Source organism: Aptenodytes patagonicus, chromosome Z (assembly GCF_965638725.1).
Source record: "Aptenodytes patagonicus chromosome Z, bAptPat1.pri.cur, whole genome shotgun sequence".
In the NCBI taxonomy this organism is placed as follows: domain Eukaryota; kingdom Metazoa; phylum Chordata; class Aves; order Sphenisciformes; family Spheniscidae; genus Aptenodytes; species Aptenodytes patagonicus.
This window is the reverse complement of record NC_134982.1, coordinates 89,064,570-89,075,691: the sequence shown is the minus strand read 5'-3', so window position 1 is coordinate 89,075,691 and position 11,122 is coordinate 89,064,570. Positions and strand designations below refer to the sequence as shown.

The 11,122-nt window shown below is 50.0% G+C and overlaps 1 protein-coding gene across 3 annotated transcripts; it reads left to right on the top strand.

The window, feature by feature from the left end:
* Positions 1-3,546: 3,546 nt before the first annotated feature.
* Positions 3,547-10,124, top strand: SLC25A51 (solute carrier family 25 member 51). 3 transcript variants are annotated; one of them, XR_012997377.1, is made up of 4 exons: positions 3,547-3,622; positions 4,062-4,240; positions 7,490-8,499; positions 9,669-10,124. XR_012997377.1 is itself a non-coding variant. In XM_076362250.1 (3 exons), exon 3 carries the CDS (start codon positions 7,529-7,531, stop codon positions 8,402-8,404), a length of 876 nt encoding a protein of 291 aa, XP_076218365.1. In that variant the 5' UTR covers positions 3,547-3,622; positions 4,062-4,240; positions 7,490-7,528; the 3' UTR covers positions 8,405-10,124. The 3 variants fall into 3 exon arrangements, 2 of the variants coding, with proteins under 2 accessions (XP_076218365.1, XP_076218366.1); XM_076362250.1 differs by having other exon boundaries at positions 7,490-10,124; XM_076362251.1 differs by lacking the exons at positions 3,547-3,622; positions 4,062-4,240 and adding an exon at positions 4,248-4,321 and having other exon boundaries at positions 7,490-10,124.
* The last annotated feature ends 998 nt before the right edge of the window (positions 10,125-11,122 follow it).

Here is an 11,122-nt window from a genome sequence, read left to right as displayed (position 1 = left end):
GTCCCCTGCCACAGATTCGCCCCGCCACACTCTGTCAGTCCTTGGCAGACAGCTGGCCCTCAGCAGGTCTCGCCAGCCACCTCAGCAGGCATGACACTTCCCTCTGGTGCTGCACCGAGACCGCTGGGCAAGGCGGCGGCAGGGGGAGAGCCAATGGCCCTGCCCTCCTGGCCCCAGCAGAACTCCCCATGCACTCAGAGAGCCAGAAGGAGTGGGTGGCTGCACGCGGCGAGCACTGCCAGGGCAGCAGGCTGCAGTGCAGCTCCGGACAAATCACGGCTGGCCGCTGGGAAGGGTGAAGGTGAGGCCAAAGCCTCCCAGGAAAGCACGTCTCTTAGCAGAGTTGAGGGCAACTGCTCAGCAGCACGCGAGCATCTTTTGAGGGGCTGGCGGAGGGTCCCAGCCCCTGCCCCCTCCTCCCTGGGAGAGCCATCTGCCAGCTGGTGGCATGAAGCAAGGCCCCGGGAGCGAGGTGCTGCTGAGGCAGGGTGGACATGAGGCCAGACGCACCTCTGGTGAGTGAAAGGCACAGCCGGGAGCATACGCTACACAATGCAGAGCCACTGCGAGTTCAGCTAGGTCACGCTGTGGGGAGAGGGCGGTGCACCTGCGGGACCTGCCCAACTGCTGCTGGCGATAAGGGGGCTCGCAGGACCACGCTGCAGGGGACAGAGGGCTGCCAGTCCCCAACGCCAGCTGACAGTCCTGTCTGGGATGCAGGGCTTGTTAGGAAAGGTGTGAAACTTTCTCCAGAGGCCAAGTTCATCTTGCAGTCCAGTGCCCGGGAACACCAGTGGGACCCTCCAAGCAGAAGAGGGATCAAGAAGAAGAAAGCATTCATGACTGCTGGCAATGCACTGCCAGAAAAGCAGGCATGGCTCACAATGGACCCCAGACACCCAATCCCACCCTGGCATGAGGCCGCTGCTGCCGAGGGTGTGCAAGACCATGCCCCTGTGCTCCAGTTCATGCCACCACCTGCCCAGCGTCATTGCCTATGTCCCACCCCGAGAAACGGTGGCTACAGACGGCACAATGCCCCTTCTGATTGTAGGACTTCAGCCCCTGCTTCCCATGCTGGCCCCCCACCTGCTGCATGCAGCAGCAAACAAGCCTCCCGATGCCCCATGTGCTCAGCGACCTCCCACCCATCTCCACAAAGCACGGGACAAGCAGCTTCACTAAATGGGGAGGTACCTCACAAAATTCACCACTTGGTATTTGAGAGTGTAAGTGTTATTATCAGTGACCAGAAAAAACAGTAATGCAAAACGGGGAGTTCCACCATCCATCAGCACTCTCCCTGAAGCAGCCTGCTTCGTGCACATTATCTAGCGCACAGCAACCAGAGGTCAGTGCTCCAGTGCGGTAGGAGCCCTACAAACACCACAAGAAAGCGTGCACGTCCACGGGGCAGCTTCAAGTCAGCTGGGCACCTGAGACAGCCTTTGCTGGCCGGAGCAGCTCTGACCCTGCACCAGGCAGTTCTGGCTTTGGCCCCACCTATCCCCACCACTGGCAGCTCATGCCCACTCGTGTGCCAGGAAACATGCTCAGGTGAGGACTGCAGCTACCCTCTAATGCCAGAGTTCATCTCACATATGATGCTGTTAAAAGCAATCAGGAACCAGGCTCCTTTCTTCTCTCACAGATGCATGCTAGCATGTTAGACAAGCGCTCAGTGCTTTGAACGATACTCTTTGACCAAATGCAGGGAATTTTACTTCTCCTCACAGACAGCTTGACTTCCAGCTATCCTGCAACTATCACGAGGGAATCTGCTCAAGAAAGCACAGACTTGCCTTGAAACTAAGTCTCAAGTTTGTCCTAGCATCCTACACAATGCCTGGGTACCCAGTGGGGAATCCCCCACTTTAACTTTACTGGAAGAAATACAGACTTGCTGCCACAGTCCTGCAGCGGCACTCCACACAGTCTGCTGGGATGGAAGGTCTTGTGACAGCAGCGCCACATCCCTCACAACTATGGTCTGTGGGGCTTGGCAGCTCTGAGCCTCTCCCCTGTCATGACATCCCCAGCTTGGGCATCGTGATGCCATGGAAACTGGACACCGACACTGGAAGAGGGAGAGTTTTGAGCAGAACTTGGGAGCAAGACTTAGTCTCACACCCTTTCAAGCAGGCAAACAGCTCAGCATTTTCTCTTTGCTGTTCCTCTCCCTTTTGCAGGCTTATCATTACGGGTTAAATTGTAATAAGCCTTGCCATTAAACTTTGTGGTAGCAATACTAAAATAAAAATGAGCCATTATTATTTACTACCAAACTACTAAAATTAATCAAACCCCACAACAAAAAAACAGTAAAACTATGCACTCTGTTAGTGCTTTGTATCTTCCAGCACCTCCCCAGTGAGAGGCAATACTGACATCAAGACCAGCCAAGAAAAGATGATGCCACCTTTCTCAAAGGACACAGAGGAGGCCTCGCTGACAGCTTCACACCAGCCTTGTAGGTGTCGGGGACCGAGCGCCCAAGTCCCCGAGAGCCTCGGAGCCCAGAACAGCACCCGCAGGCAGCCTGGGATCAGCCTGGTGTTCTGACCACGTTCTGCCGTGGAAAGATGCCTGCCGTCCTGTGCTCAGAACCACCCCTCCGAGACGCGGTACCTGATCCTAAAGCAGCTTCTCGCGTCCCTGCGAACGGGGTCAAGGGGTCGGCACAAACCCGGGGCAGTGCGGGCAGCTGGGAAGCTGGAGAAAGAAACCGGGGTAGAAGTTCTGCCGAGCCTCCTGCCGGCGGCGGACGACCTCCCTCCGCCCACTCGCCGCGCACGGCGGCTTTTCCCTACCTCTGTCCCGAGAACTCCGGGGTTCCCGCAGCGGGGGGCGAAGCCCTACCCAGGGCGGCAGAGGCGCTCCCGCCGCCTCCTGCCCAGCCGGACCTAGCGGCGCCGAGGGCTCGCACGGGGCTGCGCGGGCGCGCTCCGGGGCTGGGCTGCGGCACGGCGCCCTGCCCGGCAAGGTGGGGGAGCTGCGCGGAGGGGCCTCACCCGGCACTCCCACCCCCCTGCCGGCGGGGTGCGAGGGACACGCGGGGCGCGGACCCAAACGAGACGCTGCAGCTTTTCCCGGCGGGGACGCCGAGGCACCGGGCAGCGCCAGCGGGAGGCGGCGCTCCAGCCCCACAGCGGAGCCCGGAGTCCGCGCTGCCGCCGCTCGGGACGCCGCGCCCGCAGGCTGATCGGCCCGCCGCCCCCGAGTCCGCCGCTCACCTCCGCTCCACCCCGCCCCGGCGGGACCCGCTGCGCCCCGAGCCAGACCCGCGCGGCACGCCGGGGGGCAGGGCTCGGGGCGGGGCTCTGGGGCGGGGTGGTGCGACTGCTCAGCCCCGCCCCCGGCTCGCGCGCGTGCCCCGCGGCGCTGCCTGATTGGCTGAGGTGGGGAGGGAGCAGCGCTGCCACCGTCCTTCCTCTGAGTCACGTGAAGGGGCGGCGCACCGGGTTTCTTCGCCCTCCCCTAGCATCACCGCTTGCGTCAGGCAGCATCGCACGCCGCCGCGCGGACGGCGGAGGCTGCGGGGCCTGGCCGGGCCGGGCCGGGCCGCCGGCGGAGGCTTCCGTCCACTCCCGCCCCGCCGCCGCCGCCATGGTAACGGCCGCAGGTGCGTCCCGAGGCGGGGCCCGCCGCCCGCGCCCCAGCCCGGCTGTGTTCGGCGGGGCCTGTCCCGGCTGTGCTCGGCGGGGTTCGGCCCGGCCCGGCCCGGCTCGGCTTGGAGCGGCGGCCACGCAGGCGCGCGGGGGCGGACGAGCGCGGTTCCGCCGGGAGCAGGCCGCAGCCGCCGCCCCGCGCTCCGCTGCTTCGCCGGCCTGACCTTGAGCGCGAGCCCGGCCTGCGGGCGCCCGCCCGCCTGCTGGAGCCGAGGGCCGCCGGGGAGTGGGGCAACGCTCTAGGCCCTAGTCCCGGCCCCGGCTCCGGCCCGGGAGGGCGCCGCTCCGCCGCCCGCGCGGGAGGGGCGGGTGTTGTCTCCTGCCATCCCGGCGCGGCCTCCCCGTTTGCGCCTTTGCCGCGTTCCTGACTCGTGCTTGCCTGTTTGCTTTCAGGTCTCCTGGTGCCGTGCCCCGGAGGGGCTGCGATCGCTCCCGAGCGTCCCCGGCAAACCGGCGCCGCGGTCGGGCGGTCCTGTCAGCGCCGCTGGGAGCACTGAGGTTTCCTCAGCGGCACCAGACCGGCGGGTTTGCCCGGGCAGCTGCACGGTGGGAAGCCCCGCACCGAGAATGCAGTGAGTCTGGAAGTGTGCTGCGTGCTTCGGGAAGTGCTCGGTGCTTCCAGTGGGCTGTCAGTGGCGAGGAGCCAGTGGCTGGTGAGCCCTGAGCTGTAGTCTGGTGTATGTTGTAGTGGTAGCTGATCAGCTGGAGAAGCAAATGAACAAATCCATAAACCTTCCATGCTAACTGACACACCTGCATGTCTTCAGGATTTGGCTAATTGTGTAGGGTGAATGTTTCTCATAATTGATGGCGAAAGAGTGTGAGTTTGTAGTATTATTCTGATTCACTGATTGAATGACTGTTGAGTTCCCAGAGTAATCTTAAACTGTGACTGGGCAAGGAGGACTTCCTAGGTAGCACATTCGTTCCACAGCAGTCAGGATGATGGGAAACACTGCAATCTCTTACCAGTATTACAAATACAGAGATATAATGTAATATCAAGTAACAAATGTCCTTTTCTTTATTCTTCCCCTTGTGTTCTTCTGACCTAGTGGATTACATGCAAACATTTTGAAGGCCATGGTCGTTTAGGCAGGTAAATGGGTTGAAATCCTTCTTTAGAAGCACTAGATGTGCATACCACAAGATGGTGACAGTGGCAGGCACCTGATGTACAGATCTTGGATCAGGGAACATGATGTCAAAAAGGTTCACATGTGCCCCCTTGCTCAGAGCGCTCTGAAATTGGCTCCTGGGTTGAGGGGAACTTCTGTGTATAAATGGGATGTTGCAGCAGCTTCAGGGGTTTGTATGTATAGGCAATACTGTTGATCCAAAACTTCTACTCTTTTTTGAGAATGGTTTCTTTTATGTTAAATTCTAACAAAGTGACTGCTGTGATCTAGTACTTGTAGGTGGCACAGGCCTTACAAATTATGTGTGAAAGCAAGGGTTCTGTCATGAACACTTCTGGGAGGACTTGCTGTGCCTGGGTCTTGCAAGTTCCCAACTCAGAAGCATGATGACTTCCTTACGTGAGGATCGGTGCAGTCTTCAACGCTTCCCTACTGGACAGACCCAGTAGTTACACCAAAAGGAGCATGTAGCTTCTGAAACTAAACTAAAGGTCTCTCTCTTTTTTTTTTTTTTTAATTTATTTTACTTATTACGAGTTTCTTTTGAGGGAAAAATATGTTTTGGCGACAGACAGCTGCCACCCATATAAATGACTAGTTGTCAAAAGTCTTTTGAATCATCTCCTTAACAGTGTTTTCTCTGGTGAGACTCTTCCACGCTGTGTTAGTTGAATTAGTATGACCCACTGTCCCCTGTCTAAGACTAGCATATCCGCATATGTGGCTTTTTTAGTATATGCAAGTAGAACTACAGTAATCTGAACAATAGTCTAAACTGGTGCATATCTCTGTCTCTGATGTTACTTCTTGTATTGACAGAAACACTTCATCTTTGTAAATTATTTAGGTGGCATTTTCACTTGCCAGACCTTAAAGGATTAAATAGCATGTAACTGTAGGGGAAAGCCAATCCAGGTACATGTGTTTTGTTTAAAAAATAAATTGTGTACTTGGTCAAAATAATCCGTCAGGTTGCTTTGAGCAATCCAGGTTGTTTCTGTATAGCCTCTGCCACGCGTCCTTCACATAACAGCCTTGTAGAGGCTGCACCTTGAGAAACAGTTCCTCATGCCAAGCAGGGGTATTAGCCCCAAATACCATTTTGAAATCATGGAAGTCTCATGCACGTTGCTGGTGGGGAGTATCTGAAGTTCACAAACCACCACCAGCCCCACTTGATTGTTACTGACTTAACTCAAGCTGTGCTGTAATGGAAGTTAGGATTCGGATCCGCTGCAAAAACAGTGTTTTATAATTGTTGAATAAGTAATCCTGTTTTAAATGACAAACAAGTGTTGGCTGGTAATGATTACTTCAGTACTTCTCTGCTTTATTTGGAAGAACTGTCTCTGTTTACGTGTCCTTTAGGATGTCAGATCTAGCCAAGCTCAAAGTCTTAAACTTCTCGACAGAACATGGAAATCAAGTGTGGGTTCAAGATGCCGTCTTTCTCTGCAGATGAGGCTGCAGGTTAATTAACTGGAACTTTCAGAATTTTTCAAAAAGTGTTCTTGTAGTTTAATTTAAGCCTGTGATTACAATTGTGTACTAGTTTTAGCTGGGATAGAGTTAATTTTCTTCATAGTAGCTTGTATGGGGCTAAGTTTTGGATTTGTGATGAAAACAGTGTTGGTAATACAGGGATGTTTTAGTTACCGCTGAGCAGTGTTTGCACAGCATCAAGGCCTTTTCTGCTCTTCACACTGCCCTGCCACTGAGCAGGCTGGGGGTGCACAAGGAGTTGGGGTCAACTGTCCCAGCTGTGTCCCCTCCCAGCTGACCAAAGGGATATTCCATACCATATGATATGCTTGTGCTCAGCAATAAAACTGGGGTGGAGGTTGGCAGGGGGGGGCTGCTGCTCAGGGACTGACTGGGCATTGGTGGGTTGGTGGTGAGCAATTGTTTTCATTTGCATTGCTTGCTTTTCTTGGGTTTTATTTTCCTCTCTCTTTTTGTTGTTTTTTTCCCCTTACGAATTTTTTTTTTTAAATTTCTTTCTAATTATTAAACTGTTTTTATCTCAACCCATGAGTTTCTTTCTCACTTTTACCCTTCTGATTCTCCCCGCCATCCCACTGGAGCCGGGGAGAGAAGAGTGAGTAAGTGGCTGTGTGGTGCTTAGTTGCTGGCCATGTTAATTTAAATAACAATTTGTCATGGTTTATCTGCCACAGGGAAAGGCAGAGTAGAGGGATTAGAATTTGTAATGCTACTGCATGTATTTTATTTATTTTTTATTTCTTTCTTTCTTAAACTCTCTTCTGTCAGTACCACCACTGTCCTGGTGGTGTGTGTTTTATTAGTGTGAGAGTAGACCCTTCACTGTTTGAATTCCTTGGCGCAGTGAATGGGGAAATCTAATGTGTAAGCTTCCTCTTGTCAGCTGTAACATAGCACTTGAGGAGTTCATATCTCAATTTCCTTCCCAATTTATTTCTATTTGAATTTGCAAGTGTACAGAAAGGAAAAACTGCTGCTTTTTCAGGTCTCTGAGACTTGAGTAGAAAACGGTGCAACATCTGTCAGATCTGGCATTTGTTGCTTTTCTCCTTCAAATTTTAGGGGCTTTCCTTGGATGTCAGATACCAGGTGCTGTTTGAATGATCCACTAGTGTGAAAAAATCTGCAGGGTCACCTGCAGCTCAGCTCATGTTCGTTCTTTTTTCTTTTTTGATGTAGGGAAGGAGAACTGAGATATGCTACAGTAAGAAAAACAGTATGATGGATTCAGAAGGTTCTGCCCCGACAAATTCAAAGGAATATCTAAACAATGACATAACGGCTACCTCTGGTAAACATTATATTTGTGGCTACTGTGCGGCCTTCACAAATATAGCAGTCACTTTTCCCATCCAGAAGGTCCTCTTTCGACAGCAGTTGTATGGCCTGAAAACAAAGGATGCAGTACATCAGCTGCAGAAGGACGGAATTCGAAATCTCTATCGTGGCATCCTTCCTCCATTAATGCAGAAAACAACAACGCTGGCTTTAATGTTTGGCTTGTATGAAGATTTCTCCTCCCTGCTCCATAGCCACACGAGTGCTCCTGAACTCCTCACTCGCAGCATGGCAGCAGTGCTTGCAGGGACCACAGAAGCTGCTCTTACACCCTTTGAGCGAGTTCAGACTTTGCTTCAGGACTACAAACACCACGATAAATTTACAAACACTTACCAGGCTTTCAAGGTACTGAAAGTCTATGGGATGAGAGAATATTATCGGGGATTGGTGCCTATTCTGCTCCGAAATGGACCCAGTAATGCACTCTTCTTTGGCCTACGGGGACCTATCAAACAGTGTCTGCCTGAAGCAACTTCTTACAGCACTCATTTGGTCAATGACTTCATCTGTGGAGGGCTGTTGGGTGCCATGCTGGGATTCTTGTTTTTCCCAGTGAATGTTGTAAAAACTCGCATGCAAGCTCAAATTGGTGGTGAATTTCAGTCCTTCTCAAAAGTCTTTGTGAAGATCTGGCTGGAACGTGATAGAAAACTGATCCACCTTTTCAGAGGAGCCCATCTGAATTACCATCGTTCTGTCCTGTCCTGGGGCATAATCAATGCAACCTACGAATTCTTGCTAAAGCTATTGTGAAAACCACTATCTTCCTTCAGCTCTCTTGTTCATTTGTGTATTGGCACATATGATGTCGCTTAATCCCAGGGAACAGTGCCTGCGTAGTGTGAAAGGTAATTAGTCTTGGCCTTCAATATTTATGGGATGAATGGTGATGCATCTAAACCTTGGTGCAATTAAGATGAACTTTTTAAAGTATTTATCTGTTGGCAGGTGAGTTTACCCATAATGGAGCTACTAGACAAATACAATTTTTTTAAAAAAAACTTGTATTAGTCCAGCGGCTTATTCTGTATCACTCCCAAAATTTGTTAACGCTCCGCGATGGAATGTGCTCCACTGTCCACATTGTAGAACATGAAAATCAAGGAGGGGCTGATGAAAATTGATTCCCTTGCCTGATAAACTTCAAAATCTCAATTTAAGAACTGCATTTTGAAATGTTTTAGGGTCCTAAGTACTCCTTATTGTTTAAAGCTAAAAGGATGAATCCAGATGAGGATGACTGAAGTTTAGAACTTCAAGCTTAAACTAAGCCTACGCAAACTCTTCTGCCAGCTGTTTTGATGCTTGGCTTTAAGATGAACGTTTTGTTCAGCAGTGTAAGAGTGGTTACTGAATGTTTAACTTCATTGCAAGCTGACTCCAGTTCAAAGTGGGATCTCTGTGTGTGTATATGTACATGTGTGCCTTCATGTGAAAAAGGGAAAAGTGGAAGGAATGAAACAGCAAATTTACTAAAGCTTGTCCTTCCTTGTTAAAAAACCTATTTGTAAACATGGAGTTTGTTCTGCCTTTTTTTTTTTTTCTTTTCCATTGCTGCTTTTTCTGTTGCTTACAGCTATGGGGCCAGAAAGAAGATGGCCCTTTCTGTAATGCTCATGAAATAGTTCAGCTTCCCGCAGTTGTGAAAGTAGTTCACAAATATAACTCTCTTGTACTGAGGTATCTTGTCTTTTGCAAATTACTTCTGTTTCATTTTGGCTGTGGAATAATGGATCACAAGAAGATACTTTTACGTGATACTTGTAGTTCTGCCTACTTGATATGTACTCTTTAACAGTTCTGTAAGACAGAACTGTACAGCAGCACTGACAAGATGAGGTTTCTGGGTATTATCCACTTCAGTAGAGGTCTGTAAGTGTAGCAGAGATGACAGCCAAAGATGACCTTAGAAGCAGCTAGGTAGGAAAGATACAGCATTTGGAGACATGTTTAAGGACCTCAGTAGGTGAGTATTGAAAAAGACTTACAGAAATATGAAGTATTGTGTGTCTTACAGACTTGGGAGTTGAGAGATATGAGACTTCAGGCCTTAGAGAAAGGGACAGAAGAGCAAGCATGACCATAAACCAGGTGAGGGTCTTAATAAAAAGCATTTGATTCTCCTGCGGGACTTTATTTTATAAACTATATAAAACCAAATATTTTGGATGATGGGGGGTAGGAAAGCTCTCAGAAACTGGTCTGAATTGGTCTTTTCATAAGTTTTGGAGTGGCTTTTACTTTTTTTAATTTGAGTTTTCCATTTGATTCTAATCAGTGTATTGTAATATAGTCCCTAGCTTCACGGTCAAAAATGACCAGGCACAAGTGAGCATTCTTGAATCCGAATGTTGTGATTATCTGCATTTAAATAAAATGTTTACTGAATGTTTGTTACTGGCAGAATCTGATTTTTACTAGTGTGCTGTTTTTTGTAATCACTCCTTAACAGAATAAAAAAAGTTGCGTCCTTCTTCTCTGTGGAAGATATTACATACTTCTCTAATGTTGGGAAATCTGAAGCATGGCTGGTAAGAGTTTAACATAAGCCTGCTGCTAACTGGTGATAGGCATTACTGTAGCAAAAAGAAGCAAGTGTAGTCCTGGTCTGTTGCTGTCTTTGCTTATGTATGTGGCACAGTTAGATGGAGCGTGCTGTAGGTCTGTCATGACAGAACTATGCTCAACTATCATCTTCGCTTTGCTTTATAACCACTGACAGTTGTACAGTACATACTTAACAAATTACAGATGTTTTATGTTTAAGAGGACAGATACTCATAATCAGTGAAGAGACGGGTCCAGTGAATTTTGGCACACAAATGATCATGTATACCTATTTTATGCTAGTCAGGTAATGACATTTGGCCAGTTCTTAGCTGTTTGGGGGGGGGGGGGGTGGGGTGGGGTGGAGCGGGGCTTTTGCATGGGAAGGTAAACTAATGTGAAGGCAACAGCTCTCAGCAGTTCTGAAATGATAGTGTGGCTGGGAGAGGCAAGAGGCTCCAGCAACAGCTATGAGAAATAAATACCATGTGTCAGTCAGGCTGTGATAGTCCAGTTAGGTTTTTTTCATAGAAACTAATGCCACCACATCTCTAACAATTAGAGAGACAGCTTTCCCCTCATTTATTATGCAGTGTATAATGAGGAGGCAAGAGAAAGCCACACATGCTGACAAGCCCAAACAGCATTTTTGCAGCATCAGGATAGGTAAACTGGATATAGCAGATTATTTTAGGCAGGGTACAGACTGTTTACTGCTACCTGCTCTGGTGGTCTGCATCAAACAGGGCTGCTGTATGGATAAGATGTTCAGTCAAATTTTGACTCATCTCATTTTCAGGAAAAGTTGATGGAAAAGCACTGTGATGCACAAGCTTGAGAACTGTAGCAGCAGCTTAGTATTACTGCCTTTATAGCAATGCCAGGGCAACAAAGTGTGCTCATTTCGTTAGCTGCTTAGCTTGT

Bases quoted from the DNA above. Each gene is read 5' to 3' on its own strand.
- SLC25A51 (XM_076362250.1), top strand. From the start codon at position 7,529: ATGATGGATTCAGAAGGTTCTGCCCCGACAAATTCAAAGGAATATCTA.